The 25,601-nt window shown below is 41.0% G+C and overlaps 2 protein-coding genes and 1 long non-coding RNA gene across 7 annotated transcripts in view; 2 read left to right on the top strand and 1 right to left on the bottom strand.

Annotated features, from left to right (window-relative positions):
* Positions 1-23,200, top strand: KLHL7 (kelch like family member 7). Of its 2 annotated transcripts, none has more exons than XM_084509069.1 (11): positions 1-335; positions 3,264-3,366; positions 4,287-4,380; positions 5,546-5,670; positions 7,907-8,082; positions 10,681-10,855; positions 12,293-12,435; positions 16,871-17,111; positions 19,721-19,922; positions 20,199-20,296; positions 21,948-23,200. In XM_084509069.1, exons 1-11 carry the CDS (start codon positions 216-218, stop codon positions 22,229-22,231), a joined length of 1,761 nt encoding a protein of 586 aa, XP_084365195.1. In that variant the 5' UTR covers positions 1-215; the 3' UTR covers positions 22,232-23,200. The 2 variants fall into 2 exon arrangements, with proteins under 2 accessions (XP_084365195.1, XP_084365196.1); XM_084509070.1 differs by having other exon boundaries at positions 257-335; positions 4,264-4,380.
* LOC311431536 lies at positions 22,389-24,644 on the bottom strand. The gene is made up of 2 exons (XR_014689524.1): positions 24,505-24,644; positions 22,389-23,644 (listed from the first exon to the last, which is right to left on the bottom strand). It is a non-coding gene; the product is annotated as an uncharacterized lncRNA (long non-coding RNA).
* Positions 23,643-25,601, top strand: part of NUP42 (nucleoporin 42) — a 5,901-nt gene continuing 3,942 nt past the window's right edge. The window contains exons 1-2 of one of the 4 annotated variants that reach the window (XM_084509071.1): positions 23,643-24,417; positions 24,530-24,824. In XM_084509071.1, the coding sequence (XP_084365197.1) occupies positions 24,117-24,417; positions 24,530-24,824 (596 nt within the window). In that variant the 5' untranslated portion in view covers positions 23,643-24,116. The remainder of the gene's footprint in view (positions 24,418-24,529; positions 24,825-25,601) is intronic. The other 3 variants (XM_084509072.1, XM_084509073.1, XM_084509074.1) reach the window with 3 other exon arrangements.

A 25,601-nucleotide genomic window follows, 5' to 3' on the forward strand; every position in this document is an offset into this window, starting at 1 on the left:
GGCAAATGGCGCCCGCGCCTGCGCAGCCCCGCCTCGCTCCCTCAGCCCCAGGGCCGCCTCCTCCGCTCCGGCATCCCCCCCGTCTGTCTGTCCGTGTGTCCGCCCGGCCGTCTGTCTGTCCGCTCCCGGCTGCGGGGCGGCCTCCGAGGGCTCCCCGCGGCGCCGCATGCGGCCCGCGAGAGGTGGTGGCCCCCCGGTGCCGGCGGTGAGGGGCCATGGCCGCCGCCGGGGCGGAGAAGGGCGGCAAGAAGAAGACAGAGAAGAAGCTGGCGGCCCGCGAGGAGGCCAAGCTGCTGGCCGGCTTCATGGGCGTCATGAACTGCATGCGCAAGCAGGTAACGCGCGTTGAAAAAAAAAGCGTTAAACCCCCCCAAATCTGCCTGTGCTGATTTGAGGAGCGGTGAGCATTTTTCCACTCCTTGAGAGCCCCGAACTTGTGGTGTGGGCGCGGGGTCTGCGCGGCTCCCTAAACGTGAGGGGAACTTTCTGCTCGGCGGTTATTAACGTGCCCGTCTGGGCTGTGTCCTGAAAGGCGACATCAGATATCCTATACATCTTTTATTAATAATGCTGTCAATTGCACTTGTGTGCATAAAGCTTTTTGTGTAGCTCAGCCCCTGTGTATGGAGAACGGAGTTGGCTTCGATGGAGGGTTTGTGGTGGCTTCAGGTAATGGGGCGCTAGGACTGACGTTGACGCTCGGAGCCTATGACCTACTTCTTGTAGGATTTCTTTCTGCTTTGAATCGGGTAAAACATGTTCCAGGGTGCGGCTGAGCCCAGTAACTCAGCTGGATGCCATCTGTCTCGTACTGCTGTCCTTGCTGGCAGGGGGACGCCAGGTGCTGGTGCTCTTTGTGCTTGGGTAGAGGGAATCGAGCCCCGGTGTGAGAGGGTGAAGCTGAAGTGCTGCTGTGACACCTGTGGGTACTTCTGGATGTCTTGAAATTTGGGGTGCCAGCGGGGATGCGACCCTGGATTTTGACGTCTTTTATTGTGCCAGAGTTTCCCAAAAACTTCAACTCAGACCTCAGGGGGTGGCTTTGCACGTCTGTCCACCCCTCTAGAAACTTGTGTGTAGCTCATGACACTCCTGCTTCTTCTAATTGTTTGTGGGAGGAGCAGCCAGAGGAAGGCGTACTAGATCAGCTGGCTCATTATGCTGTGGTTCAATAGGACCTGTAGGAAGCTCTCCTATGTGTTTCGATAACTTGAGGATTGTGCTGTGCTTATAAAACCTCAGTATGCTGTGCGTGAAAACTTTCCTGTGGTGGTTATAGCAGCCTGCGTGCACAACACCACCGATTTGACTGCGTTGGTTTAATGATGTAGGAAAATGCTCTGGGTGGAAGGTACGGCTAATACTTAAACTGTTTTTTGTGTGAGATGGGATCTGGAAGCAGCTGCTACGTTTATGGGATTTTAGAGCAAACTGTGAACACATCTGCGCTTAGTTCTGGTGAGATGTTGGGAGCACGGAGGAGTTGTTGCTCATCTCCAGAATGAGGTGACCCATATCTTTGTGGATGTCACTGAGCTATTTGACAGCACGCGCATAAATCCTCTGTTACCACTTTGTAGCTGAGTGGAGATGTGCCAAGAGGGAAGCTATTGAGAATGAAGTTGGGGTAGGTTTGCAAGGTGTCGCTGAGCTCACAAAGCTCGGCAATGCCAGCTGATGCCTGGGTGTGTCCTATGGTTGACGAAATGCTGGTCTTGCATTGAATCCTTGGAGCTGTGGAGTGATGCAAGTGGGCCTTTTTGGAACGAAGTTCTTGCTGGGAATTTCTGTATGGTGTTTGAGACGGAGCAGTCACACCCAGGCACGTCACAGAGGGAGAAAGGAAAGCGATGATCCGTTCTGGCTGACAAATATTTCTTCCCACGCCCAGAGAGGCTTTAGGATATCTGAGATGCTTCAAATGCTGAGCTGAGGCAGTAAACATGCGGACACTAAGCATACCTCACAAACACAGCACGTAGGTCAAGCAGCATTACAAGCCTTAGCACAGCTTGCCCCCAGAATTTTATGGTATCTTGTAGTGCTAATGTGCAACGCTTATTTTGAACCAGATGTGCTGGGAATTCCAGCTTTAAAAGATTTCCTTTGAAATTTTTCTCACATGGTCCTTTTTATTGATTCAGTCTTAAATGTTTTAAAGCCATGGGTGCGCAAAGAAAGTTGGGTGTCATACACCCCTCCACTCTCTGATGAGTGTCCTCTAAGAAACTAAAAAACAGATTTTTTTCACAAGTCTCCATGTGGATTATCAGCCTGAGTTGAACCCTGGGTAACAGTCTATGTGTGGAGAAAATTCTAACACTCTTCTAATCAAGTGTATTTCCTTCCTACAGTAGAAGTGCTGCTTTCTGGGGTTAGCATTGGGATGGGTGTAGGTAGGTGTTACCCAAAATAGTCTCATGAACTTAACATAGTAACAGAAAGTGCTGAGAAGCTAACTTCCTAAAAACAGTTTTTCTTAATAAGAGAATGTTATAATTAACTGCAGTATGGCGTGCCCTCATTTCAGTCCGTGTGTTCTTAGCAAGGATACCATGTTAAAATCTATTCAAATAACATATTTTTGCCCTCACCCCTTACTCTTGTCTCCTGACAACTTTTAAGTTCTGTCACTTTGTCCTTCTAGTTTTTCTCCTACATGAACTGTCATGCGCTGTTTATATGCAATGAGCAAACAATGAGAAATAAAAGTGTATTTTGTTGGAAAGTTAGTTGCTGATGGGGTGTGAGCATTCAAACTCTTCAATATAAGTGGTGGTTTTGGGATATGCTTCATTTAACATATCTAGCTGAATGTTTTGAATTTGTTCATCACTTTCACTCTGGGCAGCGTGGTGGGATTCTACAGGTATTGGGATCCTCTGAGTTATTTATGAAAATTGACAGCTCAGTAGGTAAGAGAGCCCCTGATGGATGAAAAGGCTGCAGTGTCAATGCAGCCCCCGCTAGATTCTGCAGGGACTGTTATAGGAGGTTGATGTAAATGTCACAGGAAAAGCTTTAGAGTTCATATTTTATCAGTGACCAGCTTCAAGGAACAAGTTCATGGGGAAAACTGAGCTTTTTTTCTTCAACCTGACCAAAGGTTTGACTTGGTTGCCTTTCAGAACGTATTTTTGTTACATGATACTCTTTTGAGTTATGCAGATTGAGGACACCGGTGAATTTCCTTAGAGAAATATTTTTGAAAGTGTTTCAAAAAATGCTTATCTTTTCCTGTTTGTCTTTTTCCTTTGATTCAGAGAACTCTATGTGATGTCATTCTTATGGTTCAGGAAAGAAAGATCCCAGCTCACCGTGTTGTGCTCGCTTCAGCAAGTCACTTTTTTAACTTGATGTTCACTAGTAAGTCTTCAAAATCGTTTGATTTTATGCTTTCATGGTAATATGCTGTTAGATACGTGGCTGACAAGCTGTTTATTTTATGAAAGTGATAAATTTCAGAGATAAGTGTGAGTGAAGATTTCAGTTTGTATCCTTCCATTCATCTCTGTTAACCATTCCCCTCGTTTTCACTTTCTCTCCTTTGATCAAGTCAAGTGTTACTTCGTATGAAAGCCCAGCTGGAGCCTGTCTTGTGGTTGCTTTCCCTCCCTTAACCTGAAAACTGGGAGTTGCTACTCCCGTGGCACAAAGGATGCCTGCCCTGTTCCTTCCCACCATTAGGCACTGCCGCTTACAAAACAGGCTTCCAGGAACATAGGCGTTCTTGTGTTTGCACTAACTTTACAAATTCAGCCACATAGCATCTATGTTACAAATCATAAATAAGGCATGCAAAATTTAAACTGACTTCAGTGCGTGTTTTATAGCACGGTAAGTAGCAGTAAAACGCGTGTGCCTTCCAGTGGTTGGCCTGTAACCATCTGCGGGTGAACTTGCAATGCGTGGGGAGCTCTGAGCTGGCTCTATTATCAGCGTGAATATGGAGATAGCTTTTAGTAGTGCAGTCTGTGCTTCCTGTCTTTGGTAATGCTGGCTTGGCAGTCTGCACTGCAGTCAGCAGCATTTCTGACCCTTTCTATTTAATACACCTTACAGCATAATTGACACAACACAAGCACGTGTGCGCACGAGTTCTCTTGGTTGTCACACTGCCTCCTTTCTTTCATGACTTGCATGAATAATCCCGGGAAACACCAATCAACTGTGTGCAGTTTTAGCAAGTTCCCATTTTGTATAATCACTTTACATTTTGCAAACAGTGGAAAATACAATAACCAGAGTGGCTTATTGATGTAGTTTGTCTTTTAATCTCTTTGCAGCGAATATGCTTGAATCCAAGTCCTTCGAAGTGGAGCTAAAAGATGCAGAACCTGACATTATTGAACAGCTTGTGGAGTTTGCTTATACTGCAAGGTAGTTTTGGTATTTTAAAATGACATTTCTGCTAGAAAGCCTGCCAATTGTAAATGGTAAAATGTTAAAATAATGCTTTCATGATTCACCAGTTTTATTACTATTATAATCCTTTACTCATTTGAAGTCTGATGTGACTAGACCTTCTATTCTCCTCCCCTTTTCCTTTTTATTTAATCAGTAGGAAGCCCCACAGACGAAAGAGGGTGGTAATTGTCTCCAGAAGGCAATTCAGAATGCTTCTGGCTTCAGTGTTGGAGTCAAATGATATTCCCCATTGTTCTGAAATCCAGGCCCCTGTTGATAACAGCAGGGGTTTCTCTTTATGCCCATAGTAGCTATCACAGATAACCATTTCTGGGAGCTGCACCTTCACCTCTGGTCGAGCCGGGTGGATAACAACTGTGTGAACAGCATTTCCCTTCTATCTCAGGCTGCCCCCATGCTTGGTTTTAAATAGCACTGCAGGCACTGCAGTGTTTATACAAAGCTCGCTCAAACAGCTAGGATTGTGAACAGCACTTTGCAACGAGCTCTTATGGCAGATGGATGGCAGGCCCTTCATCTTCGTGCTGATGGGATTAACTCTCCTTAAGAAGGCTTTTTCTGTTTTCTCAGAGGAGCCTTGTATGCTTCATCCGTGGTCAGACACAGTGTCAGCGCCCCAGCTGTACTGTTGCCTCTGCTGGCGCGCAAATGCTTGCCTGTGGGCTCTGGACCTTTTCTTCAGGCACTCCCAAATAGTTGTTGTGCTCACACGCTTTAGACAGATCAACCAGAGCGGTGTCCACAATGAGTCTAGATAAAATTTGCTGATGTCTGTTTGGGAGTAGGTGGCTGTCAGGAAAAGGTTCTGTTCCTTTTCTGTTTTGTAAAAATGGTTCACCACACAAGTCAAAGTAATTAGCATGGTATTCCAGATGGCCTGTGTTAGAGGCTTAGCCTTTAAAATCCGGGACTGTTTGCCCTTCCTCGGCAAAGTACAGCAAACCAAAGCAATTTGGAAAGAGCATGAGGAGAGGCTGTGTCTTCTTTGCATGTAAGAGAAGGATGCCTGGGGAAATAGCAGGGGAATAATTTTGCCATTATTTCAATTGGTGTAAGTTGGTGTTTTGGCTCCAATGAAGTAGGTATTGGTGCTAACTTTGCATCTTCTGTTCCGCAGAATTTCTGTTAACAGCAATAACGTCCAGTCTTTACTAGATGCAGCAAACCAATATCAGATTGAACCTGTGAAAAAAATGTGTGTGGATTTCTTGAAAGAACAAGTCGATGCTTCAAATTGTCTTGGTAAGAGAAATGCAGACTTTTTACTTTGTTTTTAACTTTGCTATTCTCAAAACATAGATAGCATCATCTAAAAGACAGTAGTGCTTGGCTAAATCCAGATATGTAGAAAAATAATTTGGCTCAATCTAAACTGTTTTCCCTTGCCATAAACAAAGTGATCTGGCAGTTTTTGTTCAATACCAAGGTCCACTGACTTTGCTAGGTCTCATCCCAGTTTAGCAGCAGCCTGTAACTTCTTGTTTGTTTGAGATCCTTACCTATTTAATAAGGTGGAGCTTTCAGTTGTTGTTACTGTACTTGGAGGTGGAATTTGATGCTCATAGTTCATACAAAATTAGCCTATCTTCTAAAAAATATGAGGAGGGTAAGTTTAGGTTGATCTCTTTTTAATTGCTTCTCCTTTTGAGTGATGTCTGTGATTGTTATCTGGGCAGATTTGGTAGTTAATATAGTAAGTAGCCTTACTGTAAACTCTGAGTTACAAAAAAGGTAACAAGCAGAACTTGGTGTGTATTGGTGCTCCAAGATTTGGAGCACTTTAGTCTCTGTTTAAAGAAAATTTATAAAGCTTCTTACTGACCTTGGTTATGTTATTCTCCTAGTGACATCTCAAGTATGTTATAGATGTTTATAATATCAACAGAAATGTTTTGTGAAGTTTCTGAATTAAAGGATTCAACTGGTGCTTCAGTGCAGTACAGCAGTGGCTCCAAAACAACTGCTGGAAGGAAGACGTTACTTTCTAAGGAAAATGCCACTTATGCTTGCCTTGGGGCATGTTCAGTCCTCTGTGGTCTTTGTTAACTAGAAAGCTAATTATATTCTCTTAACGCTTGCATACTTTGCTAATTTATATCAAAAGGGAGATCGAGATTAAATCAAATCTTCCTCAAGATATGCTTTACAAGTTGAAATGTGTTCTCTGCAGACTCACAGGCAAGCCCTTAGCTCATAAAAAATGTGTACTTGAAAGAAACCGTGGTGAATCTGGAATCTCTCAAAATTGTTATTTCTCACTTGGACAGCAGCTCATCAGAGAGATGCTTGGATTTCATTATTGTATTTTTTATCTTACTACTTAGAGAAGCTCAGAGTTGCATCCCATGGATTGCCTTTCACTGGTGGGTTGCTTCTACCACCGCCCCAACCTCCAAAGGAGGAGAGGGAAGATTTGCAGCATGCTGAGCAGATTTCCTGCTGAGTATCCCTCTGCTTACCAGGTTACTAGAGGGAGGGTTGGAAACGGTGCTTCTCAGTAGCAGTTGCCTTTTGTACCTTTATGCCAACTTTCTGCTCTTGATGCAGTATTAACTCGACTTCTTTGTGTCAGCCTGCAGCAGAGTTTGCTACCGACACATAAAAGTCCCAGTTGGTTGTGGCCCTTGCAGGAAATTGGGCTGGGCTGGTGACTGCTGCTGCGTGACCAGGTCAGGGGAGGTCATGAAACCTGGAAGCGGTCTCTCAAGCTGTGCTGGTTAGACTGGGTTGTTGTAGTGTGGCTCAGACCTAGTTAACGTGCTGTTGGCTCTTTCACAGTGGGGAAGGAAATAGTAGGGAAGTAGCTAATACAGCAAGTGCTACAGGCCTGGCTCTCCAGTTAGTTCTGCAGGGATAGGGGTCACAAGTTCGGGCTTATCTTAGTTTGTCTTGAGTTGCAGATGAGTTGTAACAGCATCTTTTTTCTTCTGTTAAAAAAAAAATAGAAAAAGCATATCAGTAAATATTAACTAGGTTTCTAACTATTACTGAAGTTATGGTATTTTTATTCTAGTTTAATATATTAAAAGTAGAACTATAAAATGGCTCGGGTTGGAAGGGACCTCAAAGATCACCCAGTTCCAACCCCCTGCCATAGGCAGGGATGCTACCCACCAGATCAGGTTGCTTGGGGCCTTGTCCAGCCTGGCCTTGAACACCCTCAGGGATGGGGCATCCACAACCTCTCTGGGCAATCTGTTCCAGTGCCTCACCACCCTCTGAGTGAAGAATTTCCTCCTAACCTCTAATCTAAGTCTCCCCTCTTTTTGTTTAAAACCATTCCGCTTGTCCTGTCATTGTCTGACTGAGCAAAAAGTTGCTCTCCATCTTTTTTTATAAGCCCCTTTTAAGTATTGAAAAGCTGCAATGAGGTCACCCCGAGCCTTCTCTTCAGGCTGAACAGCCCCAGCTCTCTCCGCCTTTCTCCGTAGTAATTGCAGTTCAGTTGGGAATTCTTTTTTCAATTTTTCCTTTGCAGGTATAAGTGTGTTAGCAGAATGCCTAGACTGTCCAGAACTGAAAGCCACTGCAGACGACTTCATCCATCAACACTTCACTGAAGTTTACAAGACGGATGAATTTCTTCAGCTTGATGTTAAACGTGTGACACACCTCTTGAACCAAGATACGCTAACTGTGAGGGCAGAAGACCAGGTGAGATCCCTGTTTCATTGTAAAAGAGCTCTGTCCGCTAGCAGCGAAGAGCATTGAACTTCACTATGGTTTTCTAATCAAGAAACAGACTGAGGAAGCTCACTTCGTATGTTCCTACAGTGTGTGATGCACGCAGTGCTTGCTAAAAGTATATCCTAGCTTGGTCAAAACCCGATATTAATGAGCATCCACACTTGAAGTGTGGATGTTTCGTGTGTAGTCTCAGCAAGCTGCAAAGAGAAGTAATAAAGGCAGTAAGCGAAACAGCTTTCTATATTGTGATAGCTGTAGGGCTTTCAATTCCATGTAACATGAATGGAATTAAATTTATTATATTACAGGAGTTGCTCCCAGACTGGGGTGAGACGTGCACCTTAATGGCTGCGTGTCTCAACCTGAGTATGGGCTGAGCCTCAGCTTGTCTCAGAGAAGAGCTGCTGCTGATGGAAATATGCATACATAAAGTAATCTTCCAGAACTCAGGAACTTAGGAGCAAGGTGCACCAAACACTCAGAACTAGCTGCATTGACAGTGACAGGTTGGTGGAAGGCCTTTATTTATGGAATAGATTAAAAAAAAAAAAAAGCCTGGGTGGCTGGAAAGGGCCTAAAACTCCATTCATTTAAAAGCTGTAAGCTGTGGTAGAAAGTACGTTCACAGCAGTCCCATTTGGAAAACTTGATTCAGTATACCACAGCCCTGAATGGTTATTTGCCAGAATGTTCTTCCTACTGCAAGGAAATAAAGTACAGGTGTGTCTGCAGTGCAGCCCAAAGAGGTGATTGCAAGATGGTTGTAGCTGCTGGGTACTTCTTGAAGGTTCTCAATCAAATCTGTTGAAACCATACTGACGTTTTGCCTTTCTAGCTGGTTCTGGCGCTTGAACTAGATAATTTAAATTCATTTAGCTATGTCATCATGAGTCTGTGTGCCTCTTTGAAGTGCAACAGAGGGATCTCGTAATCAAAATGGTATGTGCGTGCACTTAAATAGAAATGGGTGTTCTGCTGACTCTGAAGTTTAGTCTTTGCATAGTTAATGCATTTGCTTCAATGTATCTGTTACATGAAAATAAGAATTACTATGGGTAAAGGAATAATATCAGGTGACAAGAATATGACAGCTAACTAGTTTATAAGTATAAATATGATTTAGGTCACAGTTCAAAATTCTTACCATGGACTGGGAAGATTTCAGGCCACAGGGTAACAGTCTCAAAGCTAGAAGTGTTATATTTTATTAGTTTGTAGTGGAAATTACACTTTAGAATTTACATTCTTGAAGTTTTGCTGATAAAGATGGGATGCTTCAACTTGGCAGGGGTGATGGAAATTTCAGGGAGGCAGCACGGCATGATAAAAATTCCTCTTGTTAAGTGGCAACGTACAGTATGAAATTGCAAAGTTAGTGATACCAAAAAAAATCGTCTTTCTTAGGAGTACCAACAGAAAGTTGCCATAGTCCAGTCTTTGTATGGTGTAAAGCATATTTACATTTAGCAGAAACAGGAAGGGCAGCTTTGATTACTAAGTGGCCTATTTTTCCTGAATGCTAATAGTGTTTCTGTTGTTGACTGGGACAGGAACACTGTATGCCAACATTCTGCTGAATTTCCTTAGCTGATGGAACTTGAGCCTTAAATCCTTCTTTCTTTCTCTACTTTTCCTTGCTCTGTGGTCATTTTGCAGGATTACAGCAGTGGAGGTTTAGCAATCCTTCTGAATAACTCATAATATGGAGAGACATTTAATGGCAGAACTAAATCACTCACAAGTGATCACTGTGATCAGTTTCAGCTACAACGAGTAGGTATTGAACGTGTTAATCACTTGTAATGAAACGAGTGCTGACTCTGAAATGGCAGCGTAGCAGATAAGCTTGCTATGTCTGAGAGCAGCACTGAAATATCTTAGTACGTAGGAATGGAAAGGAAGTCCACTATTACCTTCCTGACTCAGAGGACAGTCATAAATAAAACAGGTTACCTTGCTTGTCCTGTCCTCCCTGCCCTGCCAAGGAAACCCATTATCTTTTCCTGTAAAGAGGAGATAGAGAGGAGAGTCTCAGAACAGTAAACTTATGGCAGTCTGCAGTTAAAAAAGCATATATATATTTTTAAATGGTCCCCCAAGACACAATAGCAATGCATTTGGAACTTCCCAGCACTGATTCGATAACAGAAGCAGTTTGTCAGCTCACAACACTATATAAAGCACAAGCTATTTCAGCACTTCTGGTGAAGTATTTTCTGTGTTGTGACATTGAATGTGAAGCGTACTAGTTTTAATGTTGCCCAGATAAATATGAATTGCAGATTCATGCTTCCCACTTGAAGAAAAGGTTAAATGGCAGTAGAAGTTTTTATTAAAAAAAAAAAAAAAAAAAAATTTTGTACAGGGATTTTACTTCATGCCTGAGCGTTGTCTTGCATTTTTGGAAGATGGAGATGTATACACTTGTGAAATCTCCGTGTACTGAAATGTTGGTATGTTAACCCTCAATAGGTAGAAGAATCTGTTCAGAGCACTGACATTTAGCTTTTGTCTGAGTCTGTGGTGATGTACATTGTCCTTTTCTTTCCTTTTCTTTTGTTTAAGGTTTATGATGCAGCAGTCAGATGGCTGAAGTATGATGAGCCAAATCGCCAGCCATACATGGTTGACATTCTTGCTAAAGTCCGATTTCCTCTTATATCAAAGAACTTCTTAAGTAAAACAGTTCAGGCTGAACCACTTATTCAGGATAACCCAGAATGCCTTAAAATGGTGATCAGTAAGTTGACTTCTAGTTGAAATCTTTGATGTTCTGTATAACTTAAAATTTTTGTGGAATGTAGATTGTTGAAAATTGGTTTAAAATGCTCTGACAACATTTTTGCATTAAATACATCTGACTGTGTTCCCTTGAGGATGTTGCACTTATTTGAAGTTGGATTAGCAAATTGTCATGTAAATAGCACACATTCTTATGTAACAAGAGGAAAGAAGTGAAACATCATCAGCAGAAAGAAGTTAACACCATAAGCAAATGATGTTAACTCTGTGATGTGTAATGTAATGAAGTTTCTGTCAATGGGTTGTCAGGGTAATTGGAAGCATTAGCGTGCCTTTGGGACACAACAGTAACTTCAGTGTCTAATATTCATATGTGAATTATTAAAATTTAAAGAAATAAATTTTTAATATTGTGAAGCTTCCCTATGCAAATAAGAATGTTAAGCCTCTGTTGTGCTATTTACATCTCTAATATACTCTGGAAGTTGAGGCTAACAGATAGTTACATTCTCAAGGTACAGATGAGATGAGGGAATAAGCTTTTAGTGTTTTTAGACACCAAATTTGAAGTTTTATCACATAAAAAAGAAAAGCCTAGATGTTGATAAATATTCCAGAAGAATTTTTGCGTTTCAGTAGCAGTTATTTAGGCAACTTCCTTTTAGTGTAAATCTAAAACTGGCATACAACCGTTTTCCTTCAGTCAACAAGCAAGGTTCAAATTAGCCTATATGTTGTTAAGTATTTGCCAACCATCAGTATTTCAGTCATACTTTTTGCATGGCATGGAATTAGGTGGATTGTTGAAGGAATACATTTTTTTTTTTGTTTTATTGGTTTGTAACGTCACTAATATTTTTGTATTCTTTGGAATGTTTTTGTAAGAAAATGCTAATTTTCTTATAGAAAATATAGCTAATACTTTGGATTGTCAAGTTATGAACAGCAGTAAGTGTTTTTCATAGATGCATTCCTTATTGATCAGAAACCACAGGGTAAGGAGCAGGGTGTGGTGACTCCTTGTTGCCTTGAAGTTCCTTCTTTAATGTTGGTGCTGTGCTCCTTGGGCTCACAGTTCTGCCAGTACTAGTCATCCTTGGTTGTGCTTCTTTTTGCCAGTTTCAGCATGGCAAACTTAGTTGCCTGGTAGTATTGGCAAAAATTGAGCCAATAGATAGATTGGTATGTGAAATGCATCCATATCCGTGTCCTGTTTTCACATGGAGTAGGCAGATTGAAATGAGATGTAAATCTGGATGTATTCTCCTATGTGCTACTGCACATTGTTACATTTAAAAAACAAAACTAAGCCGTACAGATGTACTGTGGAAACTTGATTTCTCCCCCCCCCCCCCTTTTTTTTTTCCCTCGCTGGCTCTGAAACATCCCTTTCTCAGCTACGCTGGATTTACAACAGTTGTTGTGTTCCTTCCAGGTGGGATGCGATACCATCTACTTTCCCCAGAAGACAGAGAAGAGTTAGTGGAAGGTACGCGGCCAAGAAGAAAAAAACATGATTATCGCATTGCTTTGTTTGGAGGCTCGCAGCCCCAGTCCTGCAGATATTTTAATCCAAAGGTAATCGTTACCTCAGAATGCATTAACATTCACTGTCTGTAATCTTCCGCGGTTTATATTTGCTGATGATATTAACTAAGGCATAATGCTCTACAAAACGGCGTGGGGAAGGATGTATTCCCTGCCTCTTGGGTATGCAGTTGGAAGAGTGTAGCTAATTAGCCGTTTTCAAATCCGTGTACCTAGATGTAGGACTTCGTTCTGAGTAGAATGATTATGTGCTTGCTTGTTGGCAGTATTAGATAGGGAGTTCTGAAGTACTTTTGAGTCAAGAATTGATTGGTGTGTGCATCCCACAGCTGGAAATAACTAAAAGGTCACAGAAACATCAGGCGGGCAGTTAGGAATATATAAAAATCCATATGCATGTGCATGCGCGTATGTGTCCAGAGACTAACTCAGAGCAGTTTCTTCTTAGTGTAAGTTGAAACCTTGGCTTTTATGATAGTATAGAACCTGTTTTAGAGTACAAGGGGTTTTGGTTCATTCAGTATAAATGTGTAACCTTTCCTAAATTCCAGTGGTTCACAATTTCACGAACTAAGAGTATGTTAGAAGAATCGGCAGCCAGTTACCCTAGAAGTGTGGGGAAAAGTGAATTTCTACAACAAAACCCTTAGAGATGGCCAATTTAGAGCAATCAAGCTTTGCCTGATATTTTCTTCCACGTTTCCTGAATGAAGTCAAGCCACTGGAATGTTTATTACAGCTCTGCAGACTAGATGAGGTTGGAACATTGGCTGCTTGCAGGAGGATTACCCGTACGCTGTTTTACCAGCCAAGCACATGCAATAAAACAGAAATAAGTTTCTACCAAAGCATCAATGCTCTCTAATAAATTATGAAGTTACACAACTGTAATATTTTGTTGCAGAGATTCCAGTTGTTTCACCTCAGCATATTAAATGCTTGTTAGAATTTCGAACAGTTATGTGTTATCTCTCTGAACTGCATAATGAACAGGAGCCCTGTCAGATCTAATTCAGAATGAACAAGGCCTTGGGGTGCATTTTGAACTCATCCAACATGAATTTGCATTCCCTTAGGTAAAATAAAATTGAAGCCACCTCTTACGAGCATTGATCAAAAAAAAAAAAAAAAAGATTTGCTGACTTAAAGCGAGACATTTAATTTGTATTTTTATTGAGAATCCCAAATTCTTGAATAACGTTCATCTTTCTTCACGCGTATGTTCAAGTAAGACATATAGTGGGGTGGGAGGAACAGAGTAGGTGACTTTTATTTTTTCTTTTTGGAAGAAATCTTGCAGAATTACCTCTTGCTAGAGCTGTATGGTCTTGCATGTGGATTAACTGTGGGGCCGGGCGTGGGCAGAAGGGTAGGGGCAGGGAAGGAGAAAGAAGAAAGCAATTGGAGAACTTGATTCTAATAAGCATTGTCTCCCTTCAATGTCTTTTTTCTAGTGCTTATATGCTTCCTCAAGTGTTCTTAGCTAGTCTGTCATGTCTTCTTCAATAGCTTTACTTATTTTATTTTTAGCTCTTAAGTTACTTAAAGGTCCTTTTCTGGATATTTTCCTAGAGTGTGTCTTTGATCTTTAACTATGACTGTAGCTTCTTAAATGCCACAAACCAAGGATCCAGAACCCCTGTGAGATTAGCATCACGTGCATGTGAAATAAGTGTGGGATGTAAGGCTCCAATGCTGCAAATCTCCATGACATGTTTAACCTGCTTTAATTAGTCTTATCAAAAGTAACAGGAGTGTCAGAGTGCCAAAAATCAAGGTTATATATGGACTTCTGCAAGGTTTTAGGACCTTGGGAAGGAATTGGAATTCCTTATTTTGTTGTCTTCTGGGTTGATTGAATAGTGACCTAAGCCTCTACTTTTGATTTTAATTAAATTCAATAATTTAATTATTGAATCAGCAAAAGAAATAGTTCAAAACAAACTTAGGTAATCTTTCTCCTGAAAATATTATATTGGTTGTGAGTGACGTAACTTTCACTAATACTGCAAACATTATTTCGCTATTGAATAGGCCGTGTTTGTTGAAACTGTTAACAGAATTACGTTGACTGTCTTTGTTGTGCTGTGTTTAATACTTCGTTGCATGTACTTCAAGAGAGCAAAATGATGGAACAGATGCAGACTGGGGCATAAAACTCTCGTGGAGCAATCTGGCACTATTTTGAACAGAAATGTTTGGTTTCAGAATTATACTGAAAATCTTAGGTGTTCTATTTGTGGTGGTGGGAAATACTTTCTTGTTGAGTTTTCCACAGAGCACTAAAAAAAACCTTTTTTCCCAAGTTGGAAGTAATTTTTTTTTATGATTTCTTGATTAAAATTTATACATAACTTCATGACTTTAAGGTAGGAATACTCCTTTGAAATTATTCTGTTAACCCTAGTTTTAGGCTTTAACAATAAAAAATCCACCAATGGCAATTTAAAAATTAACAGATGCCTGGCATTGATGTTTTGTGACAATTAAGAGAACCAGCATGCCTCTTAGGAGGAGATAAGGAGCTATAGGTGATATGCTGTTAATGGCAAGGTTGTCCATGTTAGACATCTCTGCTGTTCTTCCCTGGAAGAGGAAGTAGCAAGTGAAACAAGAATTAAACAAAAGGATGGCCTATTATAACATCTGGAATTGTTGTCACTGCAGGGCCTTGTAGCTGCCAAGAATTCAGATAGTTTTAGTGAGTTAAATTTCTTTTTTAATTAAAAAAAAAAAAAGCCTTTCAAAAACAATTAAATACAAAGATACAGCTTCTGCCTCTGGCGTCCTGCATCACCAGCTGTTGAAAACCAAGGTCAGTAGGCGAAGTGTCAGCATATATTTATCTCATTCTTTCTTTCCTTCTAACCCCACCACTCCACCCCCTGAAAAAAAAAAAAAAAAAGAGGCTTCCCACTGCCCTGAGTTGCAGATCTTGGCTGTGGTGGCAAGCAACTGTTTGTAAGCGCAAAAGCCCTGTTGAGATGAATACTGTGTGGTACAGGCGAATGCACTGAAGAGCACTGAAAGAAAAGGACCTAATTGCCTCCTGCTTGAAGAGGAGGGTTCTGCTGAGCGTGCTGAGGTTATGGGAGAGCCTATGGCTTTTCATTTGGTAAAGGTGTGATTGAAAGGGTGGCTAGGAACTGAAGCCACAAAAGTGGGTCGGATCGCAGCCCTTACAACAGTAAGGGAAAACGAATTTCTGTAAAAGTGCCAGAAACTTGAGCCAGAAAATATGATGATCTTGCAGAAAGCACTAAGACATTTTTCTTAAGATTTATGCAGCTATTTATTTTGCCATGCTGTAGTATGGCTTTCCTTTCTAGGATGCCTCAGGACGTGTTTCTCACCATAAAGGGCCACATGCACCTGCCAGCTCTTCTTGATTTGGGGGATGCTACAGGAAAAGATTGTAAGATGTTTTGGACTATAACATGCTCTGCCTCTTTCTTTGAACCCCCATGTAGGAGTCGCTGTTCCTCCTCATTGACCAAGGTGTTTGAAGTATGTCCTTGCTAAGAAAATGTAATAATGTAATGTCTTGTGTGAACCATTACGATGAAGGTCATTCAGCAGGTTTAGCTAGACCATCTGAGGTGACAGAGATAAGTTCAGGTCCCAAGCTTTCCTGTTCAGCATAAGATACAAGCTGTGCTCACGATGGCATGGAATATGTGAGATGCAATTATTCAAGAACTGTTTCTTGTTCTGTATGCTATCCTGGTCTGCCATCAGTTGCTGAGTTTGGTGTTCTTAAGGCTTTGGGTAGCCTTAATGCCTATATTTGATACTTGCTGGTTTTGCCAATCCATGCAAAATCAGCTTCCAGGCACCATGACTGTCAGTATTTGTGATAAAGCATTACCCTATTTCTCATGCTATCAACTGTGGATAGCTATAGATCATTTGTGTTTTGTAAATTCTGTAAATAAGCTTCTAGTTGTTACGGTAATAAAGTATGTATCACAGAGCTTTTTAACTGAGTTGCTTGTCAATTTGGATATTATCTTTTCCCTTTTGCCATCGCCTTTGTTTGGTTTTACTTTCTGTACTTATTTTCTTTAGATGTAAGATGTCTTTTTCCATTCCTATAAAAGAAAATGCAATTCTGCTTTATTGATTACATGCATTGTTTCTGACTTGATAACAGCAGGAGGTCAATTCTGTTGGGGGAAAAAAAAAATTGTTTTTCAGGGAAGCTGTACGGGGTGTACAGAGGGAATGAGGAAATAGAAATTGATAATGTCATGGTTCGTTGCAGCTAACTATGTCTGTGTCTAAGCGAATTTTTCAAGAGTACGCCTGAGGAGTATTCTTCAATAAACAGTATTCATGTTTGTTTTGAAAAGGAAATTTAAAACTGACCATATCTAAATCTCTATGAAAAGCTCTGTTTGAAAAACACTCGCTGTGCAGGTAAGTGTTACAATCTATTAGACATTACCTGTTCTTTGTAATGCAGGATTACAGCTGGACAGACATCCGATGTCCCTTTGAAAAGCGCAGGGATGCAGCTTGTGTCTTCTGGGACAACGTAGTTTATATTTTGGGTGGTTCCCAGCTCTTCCCTATAAAGCGAATGGACTGCTACAATGTGGTGAAGGATAGCTGGTATTCCAAGCTAGGACCTCCAACACCTCGAGATAGCCTTGCAGCCTGTGCTGCTGAGGGCAAAATTTATACATCTGGTGGTTCAGAAGTGGGTAAGACACTAAAAATCTTTAAACCAAACCCAAAAAAAAAAAAAAAAGCACAAACAAAGATACCTGGAGATTTTTCTGGTTTTTGCATGATTCTGTTGGAACGAAACTGCACGTTGCCATGTTAGCCTAATGAGTTATTTTTCCCATATTGAGAATTTTCTCCTCCCTACAACCCAACAATCTATTTCTGTTGTGTTTTTAAGATGGTTTCACTTATTGAAATGATAATATTCACATTAACTGGCATGTAAAGCACACTGTACTTTTCAGAGTTAACTAGGGACAAGCAAACATGATTTGCCATCCCACTCTGCTATTAGTTCACCTCTATAAGTCCACAGAACTGGTTGAAAATTTTCTCGGGCATATGGCCGGAGTACCTGCATTTTGGCAATGGCATACATTGTATAAGTTGGGCCTTGTGATTTATTTATTTTTTTTCAAAGAAAAAAGTGTGAAATAAAGCTTTTGAGTTACTGCTTTTGGTGGTGAAGTTATACCTGAGGTTTTTTTTTTTTAGTCTGATTTTTCTGTGAAATGACAGAAGTTATCTTCTGTTAATTTGTGATTGTTGGCTTGCCTCAGTAGATGATTAAATACTACTTTATTTAGATGTAGTTAGACTTGTCCTTGTAGTTAAACTAAGACCACTGGGGGGTTTTACCCCTTCCCACAAAAAACAAACAAACAAAAAAAAACACTAGTGGATGACATAAACCCTAGCATAATAGCAACTGTTACTAATTTTTGTCTAAATTTGGTTTCCTGAACAAGCATCAGATTAAAGTAGAAATGTAGGTATGCTATTATCCATAAAAAGGTTTTTTAAAAAAACAACAACAACAACAAAAAAAAACACCAAAACACTGTATCTAGGGAGAAATTTTTAGTAAATCCTATTGAGTTCTGTCTTACTGCAGAGGAAAGAGCAGGAAAAAGTAGTTGTAATCAGTGCCAAACACTATCAAGATTTTGCAACTTCCCATTAATTGACTTAGTAATGCTATCTGACTTCTAAAATATCTGCTGCTACAACAGACGTCTTATAATAAGACAGTTTATAGCTGCCACCTAGTGTGATAAATGTGATATAACACTTCCCATTACTTAAACTGGTTTAACCAGGACTTGGAACACTAAAACCTATTAGATCTTCCGCGGGAAAGACAGAAAAGTCACATATAAAAATAAACAAACACATTTACTTTGCAAGCGCATTTTTGCTATGGCGTCCAGTGAACACTGCTTGTTTAGAAAAGTCCATCTGTCCTCATTACAGTGTTTTCTAAATTGGAGCAAACAATTATGCAAAGCTATTAATTGGGGAAAATGCGGTAGTGCATTTAATTGTAAAGAAATCTAAAAATTGCATGCTGCTTGCATTGACTGGAGAGCTTGGAAAACAAAGTACTGTGCCAGGCCACTGAGACATCAGGGTTTGTTTCACCTCTTAGAACTGATGGAATCCAGGTTTACTTGCAATACCCAGCAGAGTTTGAGCATTAAACCTCCTGAATTCTTCCACTATAATCAGGTGCAGAACAAATACTTAACATGATACTGACTGAAAACAGCAGCTTTTCACTTTTTAGCAATGACATTAAAGACAGTTATTCTCTACTTCCCATGGAGAAGAATTTGTACAACTTCAGTGCAATACCGATGTATAGTTACATCAAGAAAAAAAAAGTCTCATTTTGTAGTTCTTAATGATATGAGAATTATGTGGTAGGAGTAAATAAATATACAGTTTATAGAAGTCTACTGTATTTTGGGTCTGGAAACATAACACTTCCACATACCTTGATGATAGTTGGTAGTGAGTGCTGCTAGTGTACACGCTTCGCTCTTTTCAGAGCAGGTTGTATCCAGCCGCCTCTGCTTTCATTATGGCTAGTGATCCAAGCACAAGTATTTAAGCTCCAATTTATTTACATTAAAAAAAAAATACTTTTGATTTAATTAATAGTTTTATTGGCCCTTGAGGGAGGAAGACAGACCTTGCACTTGCAGAAAATATTAAGTATCTGCTAGGCCCCAGGAAGAAAGTAAAATGGTAAGGGCTAGCTACTTTGTGGTCACTAATAATTCAGAATTATGCTTTAACATAATCTAGCTATCTAATTCAGAAGCAGCAAATATGCTGGGAATTGTACAAATCACTTTGCTTAGAGAGAGACTCGCATGAATCTGTACTAATTCCACAAAGCTGGTTTCATCTCCCCATCCAAAAGTTCCCTATGTCTCCAAGTACTGAGAGTAGCGTGGATTGATGGCGATTTGATCAGTACCTGATCAAACTATAATGCACATCTTGATTCAGTCTGCCCCCCCTCCAAAAAAAACCCTGCATAACATATACTCATTTTCAAACACAAGCAGCAATTTTATAAACTTAAATATTTTGGAACAAAAGTCAATAAAAGAATTACAAGTATGTGCTTTTTGAATAGTCCCAAATTTCGAGTTGGTTGGCCCTATTTTTAGTGGTGGAAAAGCACCTTTCCCCTTACAACTAACAAAGCAAATTTGATAATTACTGTTACTCTCCTCCTGAAGGACAACCATCAAAATTAACACCACTTTGGTGGGTTTCTTATTTTTTGAAGGAAATTCTGCCCTGTATTTGTTCGAATGCTACGATACGAGAACGGAGAGCTGGCACACAAAGCCCAGCATGCTGACTCAGCGCTGCAGCCATGGGATGGTGGAGGCGAATGGCCTCATTTACGTGTGTGGAGGAAGCTTGGGAAACAATGTTTCTGGAAGAGTACTCAATTCCTGTGAAGTTTATGATCCAGCCACCGAAACGTAAGTGTTGTATCAACTCTGAATGTTTTTGGTCACTTTGAGCTTTGTTCAGCCAAGGAACGCATGAAATAGAGATGAATAGGAAGAATTGTGTGCATTAAAGTATTTTCCCTAGTTAAGTAGTAACGTATCAGTTACTTGTAGTTTTACTTGAAAGGCTAATTTTCTTCAGCTTCCTTTCATATTCCCAACTCCAGGATTTATTTATGTATTTTATATTTATTTTCTAGGAACTAAATTGTCAATTTTCCTGTGGTATTGTGTTGTTTTTTCTAGGTGGACTGAGCTGTGTCCGATGATTGAAGCCAGGAAGAATCATGGGCTGGTGTTTGTAAAGGACAAAATATTTGCTGTGGGTGGACAAAATGGCTCAGGTACTCCAGCACTTGTAATCCTCTGCATGGTCTCACAAGGTTTCATGGGGGGCTTTTGCAAAGAATTCATTCTACTTTAGTCAGCTGAAAAACTTTGAGCAGTACTATAAAACATCTTGTGCTGCTGATGCATTGTTGTTGCCCTCCTTTCTCCTCCATACATCACTATATCTCATTTCCCAAAGCGTTTTACTAATGATAATACAGTTAAATTCAGAAATGCACCCGTATTTTAGCCTAGTTCTGCAGTAGTTTAATATGGCTAAGCATAAGAAAAGGTAATCTTTTGGATGAGTTAACTTTTTTAGTCCTTTATTATGTATTTGAGAAACTTTGTTATTCCCCTAAGAGACAGGTAAAAATGTAGCCATTGTTTTGGGAACTTCAATCTAAGTGAGCTATTTTCAGGTGGTGAAAAAGAAAGAATTTTCTTGACTGCCCTAGTTAATGAAATATGACTGACTGTCATAGGCAGGTCACTTTATGATCTATCTCCTGATCTGTAAAAGTAGAGTGATAGCTTATCTCCCAGGACAGTTTAATTTTAATTTTAATTACATAGGATTTCTGAAGTGCTTTTGAAAATGAAAACTTCTCTGCTAGGAGATCTATTAATTATTATTTATGGTAACTAGAATATCTAATTTAACATTAATACTGTTTTAGAATAGAGCTTTTACTTTAATTAGTTACTGAAACTATTCCAACATGATTGACTCTTAATTTAAAAATAGCAGTAGATAAAATCTTTGTACTTTATCTAATAGTTATGGTTAGAACTGCCACTTTGCAAAATTTTAGTGTATTTGCTGAATGTGTAGTACTGAGGCAATAAGTATTTTGCTACTTATATTCTGCAACTATACTGATAAATTGTTCTTAATATAATGGTGAAGAACTATGGGATGAAATATTTATACCTCTTGAGATTAGACCTGAGAGATTCATTTCTACAATAATTCATGTCTAGAAGCGAAAACTTTTCTGTGCCTCATAGTCATTGTTAAATAGGGATAACAAGTTGTTTGTAGATCATATGAAGCATGATAACTGCCCATTTCCTAAAGAAACAAATCTTACGTAGATCTTATATTTTTAATCTTATAGAGATCTTATATTGATCTTATAGATCAAATGAATAACTTGAAACTATTGGCCCTTCCAAAGGCATTTAGGCCATTATGATAGTAAAATCCTTGAAATTTATTGGAGAGACATCCCCTGTCAGTATATGACGTATTTAAGTAAAAGTATGCTGAAGACTCCTCTAGAATGACATGGTCGCACTAGGGGCAAGGAGGTAGTTTCCTAACTCTTGGTTACTAGCCACAAATCCGTAATGTACTGGGCCTTGTTCTGTTCATGAAGCAACACATTAGAATCTTTAGTAAGTTAAATGTTAATCTTTATAATGTGAAACTTGTAACAATATCTCTCATTTTCAGTCTCCTTTCTACTCTTCTTTCCCTATTTAAAAAGGGTAGGGCAGCTAGTAAAGAAGCATGTGGCCCTCCTTTTCAAGGATTTTTAGTTTGATCTCTCTTTCAATGTAAACCTTGCAAATAACTAAACTTTATGACGCGTTTGTATGCTCAAGTTCAGCCTTGACAGTACATTGTAATAAGCAGTTATCTGTTTCATTGCTTCGTAGGTGGCCTTGATAATGTAGAATATTACGATATCAAGATGAATGAATGGAAGATGGTGTCTCCAATGCCATGGAAAGGTGTAACAGTGAAGTGTGCTGCTGTGGGATCTATAGTCTATGTCCTGGCTGGTTTTCAGGGTGTTGGTCGCTTAGGGCACATTCTCGAATATAATACTGAAACAGACAAGTGGATAGCCAACTCCAAAGTCCGTGCTTTCCCAGTGACGAGTTGTTTAATCTGTGTTGTAGACACTTGTGGTGCAAATGAAGAAACATTAGAGACCTGAAGATGTGTAGGAGATCCTGAGAAATTCTTCAAGGACTTGGGGAAAGATGGCCATTGGTACTTTGCTTCCATGTTTTACTGAATCTTGTTATACTGAGTAATAGGAAAAACTGAAATGCAGTCTTTCAATTTGTATATACAGCTTATTGTATAACATGGATTTTTGTGATGCCCATTTTATTGTCTGTTTTGAGATGGGGATGTGTTTTAAGAATCCACTTACCTACCTGAACACATATGCCATCTTCCTGTAAAAGGACTCTTTGTGTGGCCTTGTCAAAAAATAGACCCAAACCAGTTATTTAGAAGAACTCAAGGTATTTGATGAAGATAATGTTTCTGGTTAAATGACACCCAAGCACAGTTACAGAGATTCCTCCTTTGATAAAGGTGAGTAAAGATAGCTTGGGTCATGAGAAATGTGAGCAAATTTTTCTCATTCGTACATATCTGCAAAAATCTTACTGGGATGCAATGATTATTTTGCTCAGGAAAGACCAAGGACAGCAGTACTTAGATTCCTATAGTGAATGGGGATAGATTATACAGCTCTCCAGATTACAATAGGTGTTTTATTCTGGTGATTATCTTCCATCATCTGCATGACTGCATAGCGATTTTAAAGTCAGACAGGCCATATATATAGATAGATTTGAGAAATACTTTGCTTAATGTCATCTTTGGCATTTTGGGAAGCTCTCACAAAAGACTTTCCTATTTTATAAAGGCAGGGGGGAGGGGAAGGTCCACAGTAATTGTGCACTATCGGATCGAGTTGGAAATTCAAGATATCAAACTCAGTACATCTTCCTAGGCAACCAGGCTGTACATACTGTGGATGCCAAACCGTTATCAAAGAAGTGAATAAGAATGGGAAAGCAAAGTCAATACAAAGAAAAGTATTGATTTTTATTGAAAATGACTGTTTTTAAAATGGCACGAACCAAGTCATTAAAGTTATTTTGCAGAAGTCTTCTGACGTTGCACATGATTATTAATCTCTGGGTTTGTAAGTGTTTCCAGCCAACGTGATACTAAAAGTGATCACAATTTTTCTTCCAGCATAAAGTTCAAGTTGTCAGGCTATCAGTGTCGACATTGTGTACGTTATTCTGAAAAACTATACAAACTTCCATGCAGGTCTGTCCTCCTGCCATGCTAGTTCAGGAAGATCTTCATCCCAGTTTTGTCACTTTTCTAACTTGCCCATTCTTGCAGGTCTGGGTCTGTGGGACTACAGAGTTAAGGCTGATGCTTGCCCACCTGTATCTTACGCGTCACTGGTGGTGTGGATTTTTTTAGTCAACTTTATTTCTGAAGATCTTGCAAGTAGTACAATTTCAGTTCTCAAAGCTTTTTCGTAACCTTCTTCCTGATAAACTTCTTCCCGATTTTCTTGTACCTCTTAACAACTCTGCATGTATGGAAAACAGATGCGGTCAAGGGCTTAAAGGGGTTCATGCACCTTGGTTCTCTATTCAGGAGTAAGTGAATGATGTACAATGCTTTTTTTTTCCCCCCCATGCTTTTCTGTTTTTGAAAGAAACAAATGTCACTGCCCTTTTTGATCCTTATAAAATACTGTAAACATTTTTCTGTACTCTTTAGGCTGCGCACGCTCTTTGATTTTTCGTATCTGCTTTTAAAAACGCAAAGCGCCTTTTTCTAACTTTGTTTTGAAGGGGTAAATTCTTAGGTTATTGAAATATGTGTAAGGAGAAGGTTGTAAGAAGCAGGCTGGGTGCGCACCGGGCCGTGGGGGACCCCCCGTGACGGCCATTTCGTGAGGGGCGCTGTGGTGGCGGCCCTGCGCTGTGTCCCTCCGTGCCTCGCCACCTGAGTGGGGCCACAGAGCCCTGCTTGCTTCTCCTTCGTGCAGGGCCACGATGCTCCCTGTTACATGCACCACCAGGGCATCGCTGTTCATCGTTTCCTCGACTCGTACCGGCCCCGCTGCCTTGAACCCACCCCCGAACCGCCCCGCCCCGCAGACGCATAATGGCGGCGGCCGCAGGGCGGGGCCCGCCCCGTTCCACCCCCGCTGCTGCCTGGCGCCGGCCGTGACGCGGCGGCGGTTGCACGCTGTGGCGGCCATGGCCATCTGCCAGTTCTTCCTGCAGGGCCGCTGCCGCTTCGGCGACAAGTGCTGGAACGAGCACCCCCGCGGCGGAGGGGGCCGCCAGCAAGGTACCGGGGGAGGGGAAGGAGGGGGGGGAGCTGCCACAGCTGCCGCTCCTCACGGCCGGAGCCGGCGGCGGCAGGGGCTGGGCTCACCTGGGTGCTTTGGGCGTGTTTGGAGCTGTGCTTGTGTCGGCAGGCGCTGCCAGAGGGGGAGGAGGAGGAGGAGGAGGAGGAGGAGGAGGAGGAGGATGGGGCGCCTCGACGCAGAGGTACAGCAGCGTTATCCAGCCGTCAGCCTTCAGGAGCAGCGCGTGGGGCGGCAGCCGGGAGCACGGCAGGGGCTTCTTCGGCTCCCCCGAGCCGGGCTCGGCCGGCGGCGGCGGCAGGAGCGCCGACTTCTCTCAGAACAGGTTCTCCGCCTTAAGCAGCCAGAGCCTCGGCGATGGCTACAGGGATGAAGACGAGAGACTTCTGTAAGTTATCAGCCTGCCGCCTCGGAAGGACTTACGATGAGCTGAAAGTTTACTGGGTAACGCAGAGGGTGCGATCCCGAGGAGGGCAGCTGGGATATGTGGGAGAAGCACAGCAAACCCTGCTTCATGTAATTCTCGTCAGTTCTGGTACCATGGGAAGAGAGGGGTCCTTGCATTGAACCCGGGCAGGGCAGCCAGCCAGCTGTGACAGGAGGATAAGGAAGGAGAAGCTGAGCTGTGTATTACCTTACAAACATCCGAGCGCCTGTAACGTTTCGTTACTGTGGAATAATCTGCCTCTCCGCTTCAGTTTTTAACCTTTCACTGTTTGTTTACATTTGAATTTCAGCCTGTTGCTGTAGCTTCTATTTTTGTGCTTCCACCAAAGCTTTTTTTAAGCTTTTGATTCTTTTCCAAAACATATCGAGAGCACTTCTCTTACTTCCTCCCCCTTTACTGAATTTTGCTGTTTAATACTGTGCACATTCATTCACATCGTAATATCTTCTAATACTGAGAAGGTTCTAAAGTGACAGCACGTGCCATCCAGGGATTAAACATACATTGCGTGTTTGTTTTTTTTAAAGACCTGGTTTAATTTACTTGCTTTACTCTATACTTTAGATGATACAGTAAAACGCTTTGAAGGGACACACATATCCTGCAGAATGAGTGCGGTTTTTTTCCACAGAGAATTGTGTAGTTCTGTTGTTCATCCAGAGTAGCATCCTACTTAGCGTTAAACTTAATTTTAGTGTTTTCAGGTACTTGAATATG

This window comes from Aythya ferina (genome assembly GCF_964211825.1).
Source record: "Aythya ferina genome assembly, chromosome: 2".
In the NCBI taxonomy this organism is placed as follows: domain Eukaryota; kingdom Metazoa; phylum Chordata; class Aves; order Anseriformes; family Anatidae; genus Aythya; species Aythya ferina.

Excerpts from the sequence above, each read along its gene's own strand:
- KLHL7 (XM_084509069.1), top strand. The coding sequence starts at position 216 with ATGGCCGCCGCCGGGGCGGAGAAGGGCGGCAAGAAGAAGACAGAGAAG. Across the intron at positions 336-3,263 it reads TGAACTGCATGCGCAAGCAG|AGAACTCTATGTGATGTCAT; the intron begins GTAACGCGCGTT and ends CCTTTGATTCAG. Across the intron at positions 3,367-4,286 it reads TTTTAACTTGATGTTCACTA|CGAATATGCTTGAATCCAAG; the intron begins GTAAGTCTTCAA and ends ATCTCTTTGCAG.